Below are 23103 nucleotides of genomic sequence, written 5' to 3'. Positions count from 1 at the left end.
TTGAGGGGGTGAGGAAAGATGGGGAGGCATCTGAGAGCAAAAAAAAAAGCAAAGTCAGGCACTAAAATGTCACACTAAATGGGAATGATTGTGGCAGAAACACACGCGCGCTAACAGTATCGAGAAACTTTTGATACATCGCTGACGTATATTTCTCAATTATGCTAATTAGGTTAAATAAAAAAAAAAAAGAAGAACCGGCGAGAAAATTATGGACCACAGTCTACCAACGTTGGATCCCAGCGCTACTTCCTGCAACACTTAACTGGGGGTTAGTTTTCCAAATTTCGCTCATAAAAAACCACCGGAAGTGGATCGTGGATCGGATCGTTGGGTATTTAGACTTTTAGGATTCATTCCAATATTTATTTGGTCATTGGTCAAGTTTAGTATAACCAATCATATTTGTCGTTGGGCAAAATTAATTATAAAATGGAAATTACTCTCCCCCCTCCCACTTCCCTGCCCGGGGGATCAGGGTTGCATACAGGACCGCCGTTAATTACATTGCCTCAACTTTCCAGAAGCTGCCTCGCTGCGGGTTTTCTTTTGAAATTTTCGCCGCACCAAAGGCATTTGCATTTATTGCAAATCGATCGGTGCAATCGTTCATCAGATGGACAGCTGCTGCTGCTGGTGGGAGGACGGAGTACTGCGGGGAGGGGACTCATAAAATGAAATGCATGACACGGCTCGAACGGTAGCGTAATGATCCGTTCGTGATGTTCGCTTACGACAACCGTGGGACACACGGGAGGCTAAACACGCAAATCAACACCCCGGCCGTGGGTTCTCGTCGGGGCCGGTTTGGTTTGGCCCGTTGTCTAGGCGCGAAACCGTGCACAAATCCACGGGTTTTCTCTTCCTTCTCAAGATGATAAATAGTTTTCGTAATATATGAAATGATAACAACGAGTGGACGGAGCGCCAAATGATAAAGGACGGCGGGTGAAGGTACACAGCGCGGGGCCAGGGTCTGACGCTCTGTGAAATTGGCCGGTTTCCGTGACGATCGCACGTTTCGCTGTCGTACCTGAACCTGTGTGGATGTGTGTGGGAGGTCACACGAAGCGCGGGGTACTGTCACAATCGTTAAAAGCAGCAGGAAAAAAGGAGGCGAAAAATGCATTAATATCCAGCTACTCATTTTGCTACCTAGCTGTATTCATTTTGCGCGACGAATTAAAATTTATTTCAGAAATAAAAGGATGGATGGGACAGCCGCCAATCCAGACCAGAGCGGGGGGAAGTGCGGCGAAGCAATAAAAACTTGTTTTCAGCTGTACGACTCGGATTGTTATTCCACGAAATGTTGTTGTTGTTGTTGAACAGCGCGGGATCAGGAGGGAACGCGCGGGACAGTGGTATTAATACTTGTACCTGCTGATTAATCGCCTCCGCCAGCATGAGATCGACGAACGGTGGGACATGTTGCAAAATGCGGTGGAACAAGACGAGTATCTGCTACATCGAGTGTTTCAAGTGGGAAAATGCAAATATTTATCCATCAAATGCATTTCTCCGTTCGAGGAAAGGATGATGGAATGCCGCGCGAAGGGGAGCCGCTTGTTGGCACTCCATTTGAAAAATTGCTCCCCGTTCATGAACATGTTCTGAATACAGTTTATCATATTTTTTCCTTCATCCATGCATGGACCTCATTTTTATTACTCTGTGATTAATTAGTAGCATATTTGGATGTGGATGATGGATGTGTTCGCACCACCAACATGTCGGTTTGTTTCCGTATAAATTCGTAGACTGAATTCATTTCTCTCATGTATCACTGTTGTATGTATCGATGTTTGAGTTCAACGTGGTTCGACATATACTACAGGAAAACTGTATTTTTTTTGTATCGTACACGAAAATTGCTCACACAAATAAAATAGTGTGCAGAAACATTGACAAATTTGTGAATTTTGTTGATATAAACCCATTTTTCTGTATGTTTTTTTAAAGAATTTAACTCGGAGATAAAGCGAACTAAAATTTTGTTCAGAATTCCTCCCAAACTGCACGCTATTTACTAATATGTACTAACGCGAGGACCTTTATAGCATACCTAATAACTGTCTAAGTTCGTTGGTTTGAGTTCACGGCGGGTAGACAATAAACCATCCATAAATGGTGTAACTATTTTTTGCATCAGAAATCAAGTTTTCTTTTCACTTTATATGGACGTAAAAATAAGATTGTGTACGCGGGAAAAGCGATTCGCGTCAAATGCTAATCGAAGCGAAGCGACTGAAAAAGGAGTCGATATTTATTTTTCATCTTCGAAGATATCGGTTCCTGCTACTTATTGAAAGAGCCAAAGTTTTTTTTTCTTATTTATTACTCAAAAACTATAATAACTAAAAAATTTTGGTCAACAATGAATTGTAGGAAATTGTTTGAATTTTCATATTTTTGAATTACATTGATAAGGAAAACTATTTTAAAAATTGAAATTAATTTTTCTCCGAAACATATTTTTTCAACTCTCCAAAAAATTTTATGAATAACCATTATAATTTCCAATAAGTCATTGGGAAATGCACTTTTAAAGAGAAAAAGTATTTCTAATAACAACTTTCTCATATTTTTTTGAATACAACTAATCCCAATTTTGTTTTTATTATAATATGAACCTTCTTTCGATATATGTATGATTTTGATGGCTGTAAATTACAAAGCCCGTGCATTTTCATATAATTTTTGTTCAGAATTTAAAAAAAAACATAGTTTTGAAAAAAAAATCAATTTACAAAATAAGTTTGTTTAATTTTTATTTTTTATTTTGATGTTCTTGATTGAAAATCTAAGTAATTCTCTGCATTTCATTATTTGACCAACACCACCAACAAGGTCTTATAGTTTTTGAGTTAAGATTATTCAAATAAAAGTTGTAAAAAACTCAAAATTTAAAAAAAAAATCTCTCAAGCTAAATGAATTGCAAACTGTTTTAAAAAATAAAAATCCATTTTTTTAAATATATTGTTTTAAATTCTAAATAAAACGTACATGAATAGCCCATACAATTACCAACAAGTTACCCATACATCGGAAGAAAGGCACTGCTACTAGGAAAATGTTTTCCTAACCACAACTTTTTTCTAGTTTTCTTTGAAAAATTACTACTAATGTTCAACTCGCAAAATTTTTATTTGTAAATTATCGAAAAAAAAAGAATTTTCCGTGTAAATGTGTCGACTTTCTGATGTGCGAATGTAAATTGTAACGGCTTTCCATATTTTTTTTAAGGATTTAAAAAAAAATTGTTTTGAAAAAAAAAATGGATTTAAATTTTTGAAATAACTTTTCTTTCCGTGTATTTTTTTTCGTATTTTTTCGTATTTTTTTTTTCAAGCAATTCCCTACAATTCATTTCTCGACCAAAATTTTATCGGAAAACTATAATCAGTTAAAAACTATAATCAGTTTTAAATTTTTGTAAAAATTTAAGAAAAAAAGTTTGGTTTTTTTCAAAAGGTAGTCTATTTTTTTATATTTTAAGTATGCAAAGTTGCTCTTCACATTCCAATGTCTTCACATTCAAAACATTTCACTGTAATCTTAGATATTCCTGCCTAATAGATCATTACCAATTTTTTTCGACGTGGAACTACATCTTTCAGTAATGGTGCCAAATCAGAAAACAAGACATGTTTCTATCAGATAGAAATAGCAAATGTAGCGTTCGTTCTACGGACAATGTGCGTGGAGAAATTGTTCCTATTTAAGCACTTGTTTTCAATTTATTGCGTATTAACAAGCTATTCGGGATTTACGATTCATCAGTCATTCAGCTAAAGACCAAACGGCATTGAGGCTTTCCAAATGGCCTTTCTCAAGGCCGAGAGCTTATTTTAGATTCACAAATTGGCCTTCTTCGAGGCCCATTCCAAATGAACTGAGAAATTTTAAAGCCTTTATAATTCAAACCACGATACTCAAGTCACAATCTCGCTCCAGCTAGCAGACAGCGGTTGATACAAAAAAAGAATGGAAAATAGATATTGTTCGCGACCGCATGGCGAAAAAGGAGAAAGTATCCATGAAAATTGCTTTCCTTTTCCATTCCTTTCCTTTTTCCCATCCAAGCCTCTCCCTCCAATCCGAAATGCAGTGTGTGATGCATACCACAAATACAGACAGCAGCATATCCTTATGACGAACAGAAGCCGAACACATACGAGAAAATGTGTACATAATGATGATCACTACCTATGTCATAGTCATTCCGAATCCAACCTTTGTAAGTGAAGCATCGCGAATAAATCTGTTAGCGTTTAGGCGGTTCCCGAAGTGTCTTAATTCTCCACCCAAGTAAAATTCAATTGGGCCTCCATAAGACCAAAGTGCGAAATTGTTCCGAATTCATCTCGCTTAAAGGTGTGATCCACCGGATATCGCGAACAGCGGCGCAATTTTTGAGTGCTTCTGTATTTCTGCACCACATCATTGCTGCATCCGTACAGAAGTGTATGGTAAAAATATCGAAAACGAGAACGTTATGATTGTGGTGCAAGGATTTGAGTGAAACCCTTTTTTTGCTGGCCGAACGAACGATCCCTTTCGAAAGACAAAAGGTGTATGAGTGATGTTTGTTACATACTGACCAAAAAAAAATAGTTTCCATAGCTCAAAAATTGCTTTGAAAAAAACTATCAAAATTTTAAAAAATCTGTAAATATGCTTGAAAAAAATCGAAATCAAGATTGGTCAGCGATTGATGCATGTCGTCGGATGGCCGTGAAAGCACCATAAATATTGTGCTCGCCCTGGTTTTTTTGCTACCGTATTGAACAAACGTGCAAATTTCCCCGCCTCAGAATGCATTCTCAAAATATGAGCAATGTAAGCATAGTGCAAAGCTGACGGGGAGAAACACAGTAGAAGAAAACTATTAAACAGAATGAGGTTTGTTTGTTTCTTTGTTTTTAAGAGGCTTTAAACTTTGCAGTTCATTCGCCTCCAAATACAGAATGAGGTTAGTTTTCAGACCCTTATGTAGAGATTGGTTGTGTATGACTGAATCGCCTGAACGATTTGTTCATTATATGCGTTATCCAATAGATAACGGTACTGGGTGAATAAATATAAAATCACCTCAGGCCGCACTATGTCTAGCACGACGAGAAGAATATTTGCGATGCGTATTAAGTTTGCTACGTGCATTGTCAATAAGAGCACAAATCTTTTGGCTTGTTCCCGCGAGAAAGATATGAATCATGAATCATCTGTCTCCAACTGCTTGTTCAAAACCACACAAACCCATCGGTCCTTTTCATGACTACCAATATATTCGACTCTAGAGTTATTTTAAAAATTTCGATGCATTTCAAAACAATTTCCGAAATAAAGGGTGTGTCACATCAAATTGCATCACGGAAAAAACGCTGTAGAAATTCGCCCAGTAGACCGATCCTTTTGAAAATTTTAGACAGTAAAATAAAAACTATTAAACAACTTTTGGCATTTTCTTTTTATTCATACTTCGAGCCCGAGCCCGTATGCTCGCACCTTCCTCTTTACCCCGTCCATAAGGTTCTGTACAACGTCAGGTTGTAGTTTTGTTTGAACAGAAATCCATTTTCTCTTGAAGTCCGCCTCCGATTTGACAACTTTTGGGTTCTTCCGGAGGGCCTGCTTCATAATCGCCCAATATTTCTCTATTGGGCGAAGCTCCGGCGCGTTGGGCGGGTTCATTTTCTTTGGCACGAAGGTGACCCCGTTGGCTTCGTACCACTCCAACACGTCCTTTGAATAGTGGCACGAAGCGAGATCCGGCCAGAAGATGGTCGGGCCCTCGTGCTGCTTCAATAGTGGTAGTAAGCGCTTCTGTAGGCACTCCTTAAGGTAAACCTGCCCGTTTACCGTGCCGGTCATCACGAAGGGGGCGCTCTGCTTTCCGCAAGAGCAGATCGCTTGCCACACCATGTACTTTTTGGCAAACTTGGATAGTTTCTGCTTGCGAATCTCCTCCGGAACGCAGAATTTGTCCACTGCGGAGAAGAACAACAGGCCCGGCAGCTGACGAAAGTCCGCTTTGACGTAGGTTTCGTCGTCCATTACCAGGCAATGCGACTTCGTCAGCATTTCGGTGTACAGCTTCCGGGCTCGCGTCTTCCCCACCATGTTTTGCCTTTCGTCGCGGTTAGGAGCCTTCTGAACCTTGTATGTACGCAGGCCCTCTCGCTGCATGGTCCGCTGGACGAATGAACTTGACAAATTCAGCTTATTGGCGACATCCCGGACCGAACTTCTCGGATCACGTCTAAACTGCTTAACTACGCGCTTATGATCTTTTTCACTGACGGAGCATCCATTTTTGCCGTTCTTCACCTTCCGGTCGATGGTTAGGTTCTCGAAGTATCGTTTTAGTACTCTGCTGCCGTGGATTGGACGATTCCCAGCATCTTACCGATGTCCCGATGTGACAACTCCGGATTCTCGAAATGAGTGCACAGGATTAATTCACGACGCTCTTTTTCGTTCGTCGACATTTTTCTAAATTTACGAAAAATTGACAGTGAAGCATGGCCAACGTGATCTATACACTCTTATCTGATTTTAAAGCGAAAGCTGAAGATATAATTCCTAAAAATTAAATTTCTACAGCGTTTTTTCCGTGATGCAATTTGATGTGACACACCCTTTATTCAGAAGCAATTTCTGTAATTTTTTGCTGGAGCTTCTGTGAATGTAGAAGTGTGTTCGAACCTATTGGTGTAACGATGATGTTTTGAGTGATAAAGGCTTCCCAAACTCTCAGACTTTCTCAGTCCATTCGCCTCAGACCTATTCTGAAAACTAAACTGTACACTAGGTCTTGAGGAAGGCCATTTGGGAAGCCTCGCTGCCGGTTCCATCTGCTCGCTAGCAGGTTAACTGATAAATCGTGAATGACTAATTGGAGACGTTTTCCGATCGATCAATTAATTTTCGTGAATTCAAGCATTGCTTCCGGGTTAAAAGTGACGTCAGGTGTATGGGGTGCAGTGCAGCGCCATTCAAGCCAGATTCGAAGAAGACCAGCGTTCTTCAGAGGAAAATTGGTGGTGACAATTTGCTCCACAGCAGTTGCTGTTGACACCGAAATCCTAACGCACACCTGATTCGGTCCGGATTTTCTGAATTCTGAGAGTTAGTTTGAAAATCTGCTCAAATTGGATTGTTATTGCTTCGCGAAACGTTCGCGCCTCCCACTCAGTGAAAGCATTCATTTATCGGTTCTTATCAGTGCTACCAGATGTGTTTACCAAAGTGTTCAATTCTTGGAATTCTATAATCTTTGTTTTTCACCGGTCATAATTTCGTAGTACTATGTTAACAATGCGATCGTGTCTGGAACAGGGTGGCCTTTATTATTTGTTGTGACCCGCGACATCATGACTAACACGTATTGGTGGATCCTCTGGAAAAATTGTTCAATATCGCTGGGCTAGAAGGTTTCCTGCATTGATACATAAATTTCATTATGAGAGTGAAGTTGAGTGAGATTGTTGATATCGTAAATAACTCAAAAGAACGTTACATGAGCCTTTATCTACTAAAACATTTTCAAGCACGATGGGTTCTCGAGAAATATTTCTGCAACAGATTCACAGACTCTAGGAACCCAACGTCCAATACATCTTCATGTTGCTCCGATGTTCTAGATTTTTCAAAACATTTTTAAGTTTTGATCTTATGATGTTTTCAATCAAAAACGAAAGTCATTTTCATAAGCGGCAGAACAAGTTGGTAGGCGAATATTTTCTTTAGATCTAACATCTCTGGTTCGCACACATCATATATGTGTATCTGTTTGTTCCAATAAATTCTTCACCGGAACTTTCATTTCAGCAATGAATATCGATGCCCGCTCGATTACAGAGAAATCAAAACGTAACCATTCTCACCGCAAAGAGAAAACAGAGCTCCATCATAAGGAATAATTTGTCGACGGGATGCCAAATTTCTCACCATAATGCCAATAGCCGACCAAAATAAAATTTATTGCGGTTTACTTCCCAGAATGGAATCCTATCTCTGCTAAAATCGTTGGATCACACCTATGCGAGTTTTATTGGGAGTTTCGTACCTCCCTACCAAACCTGCACTGAAAAATTATATGCATTTTTTTTTGTGCTGCATTTCTGATCGGAACGTGGAAATTAAGAACGAAGATCCAACCATCGATACAACGACGAAAAAGTTGGTTCAAAAATATAAGACTGACAGAATCACGCAACACGACGTGGCTTGGGTCGCGGGATCCCAAATCGCCACTAAATCAACCCATCTTCTCCGACAGCGCTGCTGCTGCTGGGAGACTGGGAGGGGAACGCAAAGTCCAAAATATGATTTTCCCTCATCGCAACATCGAGGGAGAAATAGTATTCGTGCGGTAGCTAATAAATGCAAATAACGTTAATAGTTTGTTTCCTGTCATTTTTTAAAAAAGGTTTTGTCATCGTTTTGTCTCGCTCTCGAACCACCTCTATCGAGAGCCAATAGAGGTGGCAACAAGTGTGGGAAAAGCACGGGACGGAAAAATATGTCCGAAATGATATTTGCATAAATGTGCATATATCGGCCTGAGAAGGGGACAATGCCGGCCGACAGACATTTGGGGCCATTCAACAAGAAATACAAATAAACGAGAGAGAAAAAAAAAATAGCGTTGACCTATGTGGATGAGGCGGACACGATCAGGTGCCATCGATGATCGTTGTTTGTTTCTACGAATGTTTTATTTAAATTGGTAATTTGGAAATTTATCTTTTTTTAATTTTCAGACGTGCTGGCTGGTGAAAATGGGATGGGCTTCCTCTGCCGCGGGTTTCTTTTTTTTTGTAATTTGATTCAGCAGATTAGATATAGTGAGGGACAGCGATCTTGTAGCTCTTGGATGATCACATGGAATTGTTAGCGATTTTTAATGAATAAATTGATTAGCTATTAAGATTTTAAAGATATGATATACGCAAATGATTCTATCGAATGTGATATGATGACATCATTAGCTTGCTATCAAGTGATCAAAACTATCAAATCTGCTTCAATAATGCACGGTTTACAATCAGTCCATACCCTCAAAGTTAATTTTTAGCACATGTTATGGCGTCCCGATTTATTACATTAAATGAGCTGAAAAATAACAGAAAATGTTCTACTCCCCAATACATGTATATCATTTGTATAATATATATGCTAGAGCCTATATGAGCGAGCGGAACTGGAGACACATTTAAATGAAAGCATATGAAAGCTTTTCGTATAGTTTGTCAAATACACGGCCCAAACAGAGAAAGATATATTCTCGTTCATGTTCTTTTTTATCCTCTAAGAAAACACTTTCCAACTTCATTTTATGATGAGGTGTAATATTATCACGCTTCTATATAATAGCACTGGCAGCTATTTGGATAGCGTGGTTGTGTGAAACAGCTTTGCATTCCAGCCGGCCTTAGTTCGATCCCCTTTGACGTCGTGTGGACTATTTTTTTTTTTTGACACAAACCCCAAATAAAATGAGAAAAAAAACAGAAATAGATGTCTGCTCGCATACATACAAACCATTTTTAAGCTTTTCAAACAGCTCATTATTTGCGCATTTGACCCTCCAGCACACGAAATGGCATCATTTCTGCCAAAGATGAAATGTTTTCAGCCAACGCTAGTTTGGGTGTAGCGATGGCAATATTCTGAATGATTGTTTTGTAGTCATTTTTTCACAATAAGGTTTCATTTTCATTGAAGAAAACAGCGTGAGCTCCTGCGAGCAAACACTTGACATGAACTTAAGAATTGTACATACACTATACATAAAGTGAATGACAGATCACGTACATACACCACGTTGGTATAGATCAAGCTCAAAGTATTTTGGGCAAGAGCCCCCTTTTCCTGAATGCCGTAAAGTCGTCCCCTGTAGACAAAATGCTATAAAAAAAATTCTTTATTTCATTCGTACAAAATACTAATTCTGAAATTTTGCGGTTAATTAAGTGAGTAAACTTGACATCATTTTCTCATAAATCAATATACTTAAAATTGAGTGAATATAAATTATATTTAATAATTATTAATTCAAACAATAATACTTTCTACTAAAATATTAGTCATTCTTATAAAAAGTTAACTCGCGTAACACTACATATACAGTATCTTGAAAGTTTCAAATAACTTGTTTAATTTGTGTTAATTAATAGGGGTCGATTTTTAGACCTGGTCGACCACCAAAATCAGTTTTCGTTTATGTCGACCCCCGGTAAACCGACATCGACCACATTGAGAACCCCTGGTATAGATCAACGTGATTTGACATATAATACAGGTGGGCTGAATTTTATGTATCGTACACGAAAATTTAAAAAAATTATAATTTTTGTTAATTCAAATCTCCTCCTTTTTTTTCTCTCGCAAAATTGAACTCGAGCAAAACAACTAAATAAAAAGTCACAGAAGGGTTGTGTCCGAGACATGACCGCATAGTTGACGTAGGATTCCGTTAGGCTATCTGTTGAAATGGATATGTTTGAAGAATTACATCGTTAAACTCATTGATAATGATTTGGTGGCCCTGAAAAATGCCGTTTTGTTTGGTTGTTGGGTTATTCACTCCACCAGTGTTTACCGAGTGATGACCATCCTTGCCATCCTTCGTAAACAGTCGTTGGATGGTACGTATCAGATAAAAGATACCAAAGTGGAACGAGATATGATGAAAACCGCCCTCTGTGATCCTAGACGAGATGCCTCCTGTGTTATGTATGAATAAAATAAAGAAAAAAAAACACCAGTACCGAACACAATTATCAATTTTTCTCATCAGTAAAAACATGTTACTTTAATATAGAGAAAACATATTTGAAATGGAAAAAGCAATTTTGTTTTATAATTTTTACTTTCTGAGTGTTTATTCAACCCAATGCGAATTTTAATTGGACCATCAACGTCTAATATAGAGCATATGGGAAAGCACTTTTTCTAATATTTCTTCACTTTTCAAATTTTTCTCGCCATATAAACTTTCTTTGGGTGAAAATGAACACAACAAAACAGACAGCTTGAACCAAACGACCCGTTCTCGAGCGGGAACACACCTTGGTTTTTATTTATGAAAATTTAAATAAATCGTTTCATAGAGCAAGTAATTTTCAACACAACTGCTACCATATACAATTTTACACTTACACTAATTAAATTTAAATAAATTAATAAATTTTTCACAATACACGATCGGTCATTGATATGAATATCCACGAAGCAACATTCCGGTGGGAGCAAAAGCTTCCCCTACTTTCATGTATTTGCAATGACGATTTCCCCCAGGCAGCTTGGTTTTGATGTCTCTGCTAGGGATCCGCCGCATGTGTCGTCGATTTCGACCAATCAGTGGGTATTTCCGTTAGGATAGGGGTTGAAATTTTTCAATTGTTCTATAGTTAGTTTCCTGACATATGTTATTTTCTTCAATATAAAAAAATGTTATGGAGTGCCGAAATCGATTGACGCAAAAATTTCATCAATCCATCATGAAATGACTGAGCAATAAGCGTTTAAAATTGGACAATTTTCACGATATGCTCGATTTTCGATTTTCAATTTGTACCCCAATATGTTCCCGAAAGACGTAATCCTACGTCAAAAGTCATAACTTTTTCCGTGTTTTAGTTAAGAAAGCGAGTGAATTTTGATCATCAAAAATGTCGAGCAAATCCTCCTGGAAAGCAATTAACAAAAAGTTACATGAAAGATTACTACTGATGATTTCCAGGATACTACGAGCCAAGGGACGGAAGACATCTTTTGGAACCTATGCGTTGTTGCAGCTGAACGTTCTTCATCGGATGAATCCGAGGACATAATATGCTGTTGCAATTTATATGTGAATTTCGAGTACATTGTTTTTTTGGTCATATATCGAGTTAGTTCAAACCAAAGTACTTTTCTCAACATAATATGAATGACTTATGATGTTCTGGTGTCGAATAAAAGAGATTAGTGTACATTTAATTTCTACCGCTCTCAAAGATATTTAAGAGCAATACAAAGAGCAACTCAGCAGCTCGAGATTTCTTCTTCAAAAATATACAGTTAATTAACAATCTTTGAGTCTGAAGTACTCACAGTTTGGCTACTTCTGCGTTTCTGCAGATCATTAAACAAACTGCATCTGCTCACAACAATCTAAAAGTTCCCCGTCATTAACATTATAATGTTTCGAGTAATTAAAACAAGAACATCAACCATAAATTGAAGCATAATACCGTTACTTTTTTTCTAAAAGAAAAATACATACAAATACTTTTGACATAGGACTGTGTCTTTTATTTCTATATAGAGGGGTCACTCTACGAGAAATATAACGATTCATTAAGAGTTTTCAAACGCATATTACTCAAAATAGTTATTGCGACATATATTGTGTTATATACCATTAGACAGGAAATTTATCCAGCTTTTTTCTGATTGAAACACGAATAGAAAATATAGTAAACAAATTAAACAATTTGACGATATCTTAGTTGGTGCATTGTATGTTTTCAATCAATTCATGCTCAATTCACATTTTTATCGTGTTGCTACTAACAATTTATGCCATGTTGGTCCAGGATATCATAATATCGAGCATGTTGTTAATGTAGAATGCAATGTAAAAATGCAAATAAAGAATTAAACTGGCTGCGGATTTGGATGTTCGAAAGGGTATATTTAGACTTGTGTTTAAAAATGATAAATGATGACTCCTTGTCTCCTTCTGCAAAATTGAATAAACAGAAGAAAAGGGTAATGATGACTTTGATGGTATTTTTTTGTACATTTTCTGAACGTTCTTGGTTCCAGAATTCTACCACGTTATCTTATCTAACCCGTTTAATGGGTACAAGTTCACACAAGAAACAGTTTTTTAGATATTCCATTTGATGTATCAAAAGAGGAAAAAATACATATTTTGATCAATGAAAAAACTCAATTCAAATGCAATTACTACACACAATACCAGTCTTATGTCAAGATCCCGTCCGTGCCCCTATGCTCAGACCCATTAACTTTTTTGAAGAAATGCCTTCTTCCGTTCATAATTTTCTGTATGTTCGTACTGTGCAGATCATCTGAAAACGATTATCTCGAACGACGATTAACGGCAATTTATGCGTTCTTACAAAACGCACACACCTTGCAAAAACATAACATTTTTATACTTGCGAAAACAGCTGCTCCCGATTCCCAATCGAAAGTTGTTAATTTGTTTACATGTAGCCAAGGAGTGAATATTCTTCTGAAGCATCCATCACAGAAAAATGAGAATGATCATTCTCAACGTCGGATTTATTTCCATGAAAATTCAATACTTGAAATCAGGTCGCAACGATTCCATCTAATGCGATTATTTCGCTAATGGAGCAACAGTAGTACACTGAGAGGAAAATTTAGTAAATATGACGAATTTTTTGGAACATGTTACCAATTCTCTAGTCATTTTCTACCCTACCAATCATTGGTACATGTTACGAAAGAAAAATGGTAGGAAAAAATGTCAAACAAACTGCGATTTGTTGGTCCAACATTGGTGCAATATCAGTGAAAATGTTGCTTCTCATTTGTGATGATTACCTATCTGGGATTATGAAAATATTTTTTAATAATTATTTTTTATTCAAAAAATGTATTTGATTACATTTAACTCCACATACTTAGAATACTTAGTATTATGTATAACTTATTCTATAAACAGTATCAATTATTCTACAATATAAAAATTATCATTGTGAATAATAATAACAGTACCTAATAACATCAATTATTCTATGAGCAGCGTACAAGGGGAAAATTACTATCGCAGCCTCAACCACATCAATTTCATATGCATTTCCACAGTCTCGAGTACTCGAAAAAGTTTCCGTTCCTCTTCCTGCTGCATCGCTCTGGTTTGCATTATTTAGGGACGGGGATAGCTGATTAACAGAGTGTCGGTAGCACAGCACGTTTCATCCGTATTTTGTTTTCTCGTGTCCCCATGAACAAAGGAAAAACATATGTTAATAATATTAAATATGTATACATGTAATGAAACATAACATCAACAAAATGCTCACCTCCGAATATCTTCGTCTCCAAAAGAGAAATGGCAATTGCAAACTGCGCGCTTCACAGATGTTAGGTATGACAAAAAAAAACAAGGTTACTAATGGTATGAAGTAACATTTACGAATCCTTGGTAAGAACGTTCATTGCGTCTGACACCACTTCTACGCGATTTTGGTAATATTTACAAAAAATGTGTATATTTTACCAATGTTTTGGCTACTAAAGATTTGGTAGCTGCTTTTACTAAACTATTTCTCCAGTGTATAATTCAAGTACTGTTCCTCTTTTCCAACTTTCCTTCCTTTCCACAACAATTGCTCCAAAACTTGCACTTCACTTTTCATCTCGCTTAGTTGGCCAGCATCTATGACCGCTCGCCTCCTTCATCGCCCCCCGGCTCCCTCCCCAAAACAGGTTCAATCGAGCGTAATAATAAAAGCACATGAACCTTCGGCAGCAGCAATAAAAGTAAAAAGTGCATTGCTCTCACTCGAAAACTGCGCTTCGTTCGTCCGTTTTTCTTCTCTCTGTATTTTTTTCTTTTTTTGCTACTTGTTGTATAAATCTTTCGATTTCGAAAACAGACCATCCTCCACACGTACTTCCTTCGGCTGGTCACTTGGCGAACTCAATGGAGACGCGGCGCGTCGTCTTGAGGTGTGATTTTTTAAAGCTTCTTGGGATTCACTTTCGTGAATCAAAACCTTTTTAAATAGTTGACTGTAAAGAACTGTAGTTGACCCCCAAAGAAAAAGTCCCCGATTCGGACACCGTCTCGATCGAAAAGGCAGCGCCTGAGCGGAAAGAAACATCCATCTCAATAGTCTCTTGCCGACGACTCTCTTGCCGCTGCATTCGCCCACGGTCCACGGTCCGCCTAAGTGGTCCCGGCAGCATCAAGATTGGTGGAGGAAAGCTTCCTCAGGAGTATAATGATGGGTGTCACGCCATAGAGACGTGGGGGAATTGCAGCGAAAATAAACATCCTATACGATCCGCACCAATCCAAGCAGCGCAAGATAAACGGTCTTCTGCTGTCGTTGGACTCTGTTGTGGTTGGTTGGGACTCCGCATTCCCCAGACAGGAGAAGCTCGGGCGAGAGAGAACCTTCGATAATTGGAACAAAATATTTTGCATGTTGAAAGTCGACCGGGATAGGGAATTGTTTTCCGTGGGGCCGCGGGGACTTGAACTGATTTCATTACAAGGGACGGTTGCCCGCATCCATCCAGGCCCGGGAGTGTGTAACCTGAAAGCACATTCACTGGCTAGTAGTAATTCGATATTTGTTACAACGAGTTTTTTTTTCTTTCTCTGTCTTCTTTCAGATATATTCACTCGAAGGAAAAGCCGTTCAAATGCACCGAATGTGGCAAGGGTTTCTGCCAGTCGCGAACGCTGGCCGTGCACAAGATTCTGCACATGGAGGAATCTCCCCACAAGTGCCCGGTGTGCAATCGGAGCTTCAACCAGCGCTCGAATCTGAAGACGCATTTGCTCACCCATACGGACCACAAACCGTACGAGTGCAACTCGTGTGGAAAGGTATTCCGAAGAAATTGCGACCTCAGGCGTCACGCACTGACCCATACGGTGGGAGACGTGCCGTCAGAGTCGCTCGATGTCGGCGATGATGACCACAATCTTAGCGGCGATGAAGATGAGACTGTTCTGGAAGTTGATTCGCCGGTTCATTCCCCCGCCGGCAGAAACCGATCTCCGTCCCCGCCGCTTGATATGCCCGTTTCGGCCGAACTGGAAGATGGATTCGCGGACGAGAATGGAGACGAGGATGAAACGATCAGCGTTGCAGGTCACGAGCCGGATCCAACACCAGTAGTCCAGTGCCATCACGAGAGACCTACCGGATCCAAGAGTCCGTACACGATGCGTCCGCAGTACGAATACGGAAGCAGATCTTCGACCTCTTCGCAATCCTCCCAGCACTCGACTGCCCAGGGATCCTGTGGAGAGGATTTGACAACCGGTGGATCAGGATCCATCCCACCGCAGCATCCCCACGATATGTTCATCCCGATGTTACACGTTCGAAGGGATCTCCACCACAAGATAGGACTCCTCGGACGAGCGTCAGCTACTATCACAAGCGGGTTGATGGACCCCGGCGGTCAATTCTTCGGTTCCATCCCACTCCGGAAACGAGCTATGGGCCCGGATGGTGAGCCTCATCCAATTATGGGCCGCACGCTAATGCCCGCTCATCTGCCACCTCCAATGATCAATCAAAGACCAATGATGAAACCACCCGACGAGCAGCAGCAGCAGCAACAGCACAAATCAAATGTTCTTCCTCCAGATTCGCCACACGAAGCGATTCCAATGATTTCCCCCACAGTGTCCTCCTCTCCTTCTCTGCTCTCACCACATATTAACTCACCTTCCCTTCCACCGCTCCAACTGCCTCCACCCCCACCAACGCAACTCACCAATCAATCTCTCCCCCTTCCAATCAATCTTGTGAATCTGTCCAACCTCCCGCCCTCGGCTTCCTCCCAGCCAACGCCGCCGAGTGCTTCGGTCCCCCAAGCATCCACTGTCACAACGCAACCACAACCATCGATATCGGCGGGCGGCGGCCCATCATCCCAGCACCCAAACCCGGTGTCCCTTCAACCCCCACAGCAACAACAACTACCACCCCCACCACCACCTCCCCGCAAGACTGGTTTCAGCATAGAGGACATCATGCGCCGCTAGAATCAATCAAGCCGTGGTTAATTAATGCTAACGAATTCTTTGAATGTACAAAAACAACACTGACAACAATGACGACAACGACAACGACGACGGAGACGCCAACACCGGTCAAAGGCGTCGATGTCAGCCTTTCTCGACGCCACATTCGACCGACCGACCGATCGAATGCGCCGCCGATTTATTATTGATGGCTTCCGTTGCGCGCTTCTTCCGAGCGAAATTGCATCTGCTCGTTGGCGGCGGCGGCTGCTGTTGAGATGCCTTTGCGGTTCCAGTGGCACTGCTGGTAATTAAGACGGGTGACGCGTTTTTGCTCAGTGGCGGAGTGCGCGCGGGTGTTGCAAGTAGCTAGCAAGCGCGTTGAGATGAATTGCGGGAGCGAGCGCTTGGTGATAAATGTTGTTCGACCTGTTTGGGTTTGTTTCTAACTATTGTTCAGATGGAAAGCAGAGGCCAGTGATGGGTTTTGTTAGAATGAGTAATTACCAGGTAATTGAATAAGTTTTGTCGATTGATAAGGAAAACACGGTTTTGTGGTTTGAAACACATCTATGTGTTTCTATGCTATTATCCAATGCACTGCCGTTCTACGCATAGTTGTCCCATGTTACTTTTTGACAAATTTCACTCTTCAAAAACGATGTTAGTGCAAAATACAAAAAAATACAAATACACAACCAGTATTTAAAAAACAACATGCAGTTCAATTGTCTTATGTTGATATGCTAGTATTTTTAAACCTAGTATAACTTTTCGGTCTATGTGAATATACAGTGGAACCCCGATTATCCGCGAGCGGATGATGCACGATGCGGATTATTCACAACAGCGAGTTCCGGAATTTGTCAGTGAATGATAACGTCCATCTCCACTAACGATCGGTTCGAGTAGTGGGCCGACGCCAGATCGGCAGCAGGAACGGCAGCCACTTCGTACTTGAATTTTTTTCTGTTCACGGCCAGTCCGGAGCTAAAGAAGAGCGGCTTTGCCCCTTCTCGCTGATTGTCAGCCACAGCAGAAAAAAAGAATGAAATGATATAGTTAAGTCGGTGGAGGGAGATAGCGACTAAACGCCCGACTGTCGTTTTGGGGGAGAAACTGTGTGAAGAAGCCAAAAGTCATTACCAACTGAATACGGATATAGTCAATCAGATAGTCAGCTGACTATCCTCAGTTGACTATGACTATGCAGAGCCCTGTTCCCAGGCATAAACTCGGTTCTCCCAAGTCCTGTTTCAGGACATTGCCCACACGATCGGTCTTAGCCGCATCGCTGCTGCTGATGAGGATGTCATCTACGTAAATTAGCCAGTAATATTTGATTCCATTAGCTATCTTGACGTACAGACATTCATTCGAATCGCTTCCCTTGAACCCCAGGTGTAACAGTATAACATGCAGCCGCTGATTCCAGCATTTGGCTGATTGCTTGAAGTCCCCTTCCCGCCAGGATTTTTTTCAGCCAAGCACAAGAATACTCGCCCCCATCATCTGCACGAAGGCAGTTGGGTGATTTACCAAATTGTGTCTGGATCTATCTTCTCGGTAGCTTCCGACTTGTTGGTCAACAAATATAACACTCAGTAACGACTGAAATAGTCCTCATGTTCATAAAATAACGCTTCCTGCTTGGCGTCGCTTCTTCCCGAGGTCCACACAGGTCGTGGTGGATTAGATCTCCCGTCGCGCTTGACTTTGATCCTGATGCTTTTGGGAACGACGAACGGGCCATTCTCCCCTCATAGCATACTCCACATTCCGGCTCGATAGCACACTCACGCAAGTCTAAACCAACGCCAAAATCGTTATGTATAATCTTCTTCAAACCCTGGAAGTCTATGTGGCGCCGATGCCATATGTGTTATGTAGATGCTACTATGTCCGGTGATCGCCATCAGCGTTCGCTGTACACCAGGTTTCAGGTGATAAAGGTTACCACTACGAAGTCCCGTAATGAAAACTCTACCATTTTTCTTTTTTCAACAACAATTTTTATGGGAAATAGCGCTGCACCCCTCGTCCTTCACACAGCTTTCTCGCTGAAAGTAGGCTTCCCGTCAGCGCAGGAACGTGGTATACCTGTTTCAGCTTGACGACAACAACCTTTCCATCTCCGTTTACCTTATGAAACTTGATGGAACCAAACCCCGCTGCAAATATCTTCTTTCCATTGGTCAGGCCAATGCTCGTGGTTGTCAGACTTACTTCCTCCAGAACCGACGCGATGCTGGTTATATGAAAGTTGGATCATAAGTCGAGGAACCACAACGTAGAACATCCTTGCGGTTCAGGTCCAGTCGTCAAATGTTCCCCATCCGCTTTCTGTTTATCTCCTGCAACAACTCCTAGTGCAGACTGGATAAAATAATCGCTACCAGCCAATTGTCAGTCAGTGGATCGTCCACACTCGAAAGACGTTTCGAGAGCTGAATGATTTCGACGAGATGTTCAGCCACATTTCCGTACTTCGACAGCTGCAACCGGATATGTCTCCGCAAAACAAGAATTTACAATCGCGTTGTATTCGTGGCAAGTTTGGCTATCCTCAATGGGCAATCCGATCAGAGCTTGCGCCTTATCGTATTTGGTTATCCAGGCAGCATCAGGCTCAGTGGGCTTCTCTTTCTCGACAACGTCCTTCAATCATTGCTTCGTCAGCAATAGGTCGACACGAAATTTCACGTTGTTTTATAATTTTCGCGGACACGAATACAACGCGATTTCCACCGACGAGTACATTTTCCGCTCTCGCGACACTGGGCCCATTAACTTTTGGACAAAAACGGATTTTACTAAAAATAATAAACGTGTTTACTACAAGAAAATGTTTATTCACGTCTAACTACATCGAGTGCTTTTTATATTTGAATGAATGCATGAGAGAGAACTAATATTATGAGACATGGGTGATGGTTGGTCCGTGCTGTCAGGTAGCCCAATTCGTGATATTTAGAGCGGAGGAAGGTGATATCACGACACCAATGCCATCTATGTATCAAAACAGGAAACATTCCAGCTCATGTAGACGAACCGACGAACTCAATTGACGAATCTACGCAAAGCTGTTTCAGCTCATGCCACAAAAGTGATGATGTTTGTTTTTTCTACGCACCTAAAAGCAAGGTTCGATCGTGATTATTCCTTTTATTTCAATTTAAATTCATTTCAACCACTAATTATCGACTGTAATTGGTAAGAAAGTCAGATTTTGGTACATTTACAATGGTTTCAACACGCGATTGAACCAATATCATAGATTATCTTCGAAATTTTTGTGTATGATAATGCATATAGGTTATGAGTATTAACTTCCGTACGATTTTCAGAAACTCATGTTGTGGATAATGGTGATCGATATCATATTAAGTTGGTTGATACCATTGGTTACGCAGGGGATTCCGTTTGAACGATACGAGAAGGATCTGCAGTATTTGAAGCATAACAAATGGTGCCCATCGTTAGCCTAGTAAAACAAATGTAAATTACAACACTTATATCAATCCATTCTTCATGTTATTTACGAAACAGTATAAAATTATGATTTTCTAACCATTCAATGTAGAAAGAATCCTAGAAACCGGGAAATTTGAAGAAAAAACAGATTTTTCTTAAAAATTTAACGAATTTCAAACCAAAACATCATCATTTTACTCGCTGCGCCATCTGGTTGAAAATCTAACGTAAATTCGTCAATAACGTCGTCTCTTATCGATCGAAAAAGTTCATTGGACAATCTAAAATCTCCAGTTGAAATTTTTTTCAACACTTTGCCTCAACTTGAAACCGAATCTCGCCCCCTCCCTGTTTTTACGCACCAACAGAAGCTACAGAGGTAATTCACTTCTAACTCATACGCGGCACCCCGCCCATCAAGTCAGGCGGGGAGTTCATTCCATCACCCACCAAAATCGCCGGGGTTCGAATGGTCGAATGTGTGGCACACAGAGACGAAATTCAACACCTCGCGCCGGGTGTTGGCTTACACCGTCCACCGCCGCCGCCGCCAGTCAGATAGCGCGGAAGACCCACAAAGTATCGGTTGGCACAGCCAACGGAAAGACACATACCTGCCCCACCAAAAGGTACCCAAACTTGACACGCACTTGCGAAAAGACAACAAACGGCGCTGAAAGAACTGTTTAAAAATAAGGTTTTTTTTTGGGGGATCTCCAACAGGAAGAGTGACAAGAAATTGGGCCGGAGCAGAATAAAAGAAGAAAAAGAACTCATAAGTTGAGTGCGGCGTAATTGAAGGGAACAAGTTAGTTTTATAAGAGTTTTATTGTGCTGGCAACAGAAAGAGGATGTTATGGGGGGAGGAAGGAAGTGAGTTTGTGAGGAACTCGATAGTTTTAAGCATTACGTCCTGCTCAAAGAGTGGTGTGTTTGCGAGTAGTGCAAGAAGACCATGTTTAAAGTGTAAGATTAGGTTGGAGTAAATCCGAATGATAATTTTTCCGTTGTAGCGTTTTTTGTTTTGTTTTATGATACGTACGTTTGGGGGGAAAGTTCTCCTGCAATCGAATTGTACAGCGAATATTGTTCCGAACAATGAAAGACAGTGTTAGTGATATACAATAAGATTTAAGAAAGCATATAAGGAAGATAACATATTCTCGAGTTGGTTCCGTTAGTTTCTAGATTTCATAGTTTTCCGTTTCTAGCGTAGGACTTTATTACGTTTTCAGTTCTGTTTCACAGTGGCATCGAATCATGTACATTTGCCATCGATAATTTAACACAGTATACTTGATAGGATCACGCAAAAATAAACTCAAAAGTTTACGGTAGATCAAATTAGAGATAATCCCTAGATTCAATCGGTTAAGCATAAGTTATTTGTGATTCATTCAAACGGTCATAATTCATTCCATATGTCTGACAGGAATTCTACGATAAGCGGCCAATTGTACTTTTCAGATGAAAATAAAGAGTATACAATCTATTTTGAATATCAATAACTGGTTTTGTCCGCCACACAGTACGAGAAAAGAATTCCTTCCCGTAGCCTGATTCCATTCCCCGGCGATAGCAATCGCGAGGACCGAGAATGGAAGAACACCAACCAAACAAATAAACCAAACAAAAGTCGACGGAAGAAAAATGACCCAACAATAGCCATTTGGAGACCAAAGTCACTCGGAGCAATATTTCAAATCCCTCTGCAGGAAGACAGAACCACCTTCACGAACAGCGGTATCACCCCTCACTCCTCGCCCACCAGAGCCCTGCTGCACCCTCCCCCTCATCGGACTGCTTCGTTAAACTTTATTGCCTTAATCGGATTATCTGTTTTGGCTTATATCTCGTCTCATTATATCTCCACTCCTCTGCGTCTCTTTAGTCGCGTCGGATAGCCCCTCTAAGATACGATGACAAAATCACACCAAAACTAGACGGACTGTTCGCTGTGGTCGGGTTCGTCGCTTGCATACGATCACGTCTCTTTTCGAAAAAATACCTTAATTTATCGGCAATTAACCCTAATATTGAACTTCTCTTCTTTTCCCGCCTCGAAACGGCCTCTCATCGATCAGCTTTATATTTATAATCCAAAATTGATCCACCATTTCTCGGAAGTCACTCCTCGGGCTTTCTTCAGCTCGAATGGACAAACCATTTGTGTTCTTTTTTTTTGTATTCGTCCCATGCTTGCTCGGAGTGAAGCGATATCCAGTGACACTTTGCACGAACCTTTCATTGGCCTCAACGGACAGTAGTGTATCAGTGTTCGGGAGATCGCACTCTGCCAATGAATTTCAAGTTGAGAAATGCGTGGTGAACAGGTACGAAAAACAAATCGAGATGAATAAAAGTATGGTTCGCACAGCAAAGGTTGGTTAAAGCAACGTGTATTCCAGTCTCGATTATGTAATTATCAAATAATCAAATAAAAAGGAACAATTATGATTCCGAGAAGACATTGAACAATACTAGAGAGTTTTTACAAGCCTCTCAAGTTCCATAGCCACTGGTCAGTAATTTCTCTGTTGTAACCATCCACTATGTCTAGGGATTGTTAACCGGTTTTACCGGTAATACCGGGTCATTTTCCATTACCGAAATACCGGTAAGTTTACAATCATTAACAGGTAATTTCGGTAATTTTTATTTTTACACCATAAATAATATTTGCCTTTATGCCGCTTTGAAATACTGCTCGAGAATCAAATAATTTCGAAAAAAAACAGGAAGTGGGTTATATCTATGATATAACCGCAAGGGTGACGTAGGACTATCGTTGATTTAGAGATCATTTGTTTGAAGTTGAATCTAAATCCATCCTGAATGAATGAATAAATAAATATTTGGGTGA

At 40.3% G+C, this 23103-nt stretch overlaps 1 protein-coding gene across 2 annotated transcripts in view; it reads left to right on the top strand.

Annotated features, from left to right (window-relative positions):
* Positions 1 to 21720, top strand: part of LOC129776192 (protein bowel) — a 131363-nt gene extending 109643 nt beyond the window's left edge. For both annotated transcript variants that reach the window (XM_055781686.1, XM_055781685.1), the window contains one exon: positions 15398 to 21720. In XM_055781686.1, the coding sequence (XP_055637661.1) occupies positions 15398 to 16787 (1390 nt within the window). In that variant the 3' untranslated portion in view covers positions 16788 to 21720. The remainder of the gene's footprint in view (positions 1 to 15397) is intronic.
* The last annotated feature ends 1383 nt before the right edge of the window (positions 21721 to 23103 follow it).

This window comes from Toxorhynchites rutilus, chromosome 3 (assembly GCF_029784135.1).
Source record: "Toxorhynchites rutilus septentrionalis strain SRP chromosome 3, ASM2978413v1, whole genome shotgun sequence".
Taxonomy (NCBI): domain Eukaryota; kingdom Metazoa; phylum Arthropoda; class Insecta; order Diptera; family Culicidae; genus Toxorhynchites; species Toxorhynchites rutilus.
Note: the sequence above shows the minus strand (reverse complement) of the source record. Positions and strands in the feature narration are given on the sequence as shown.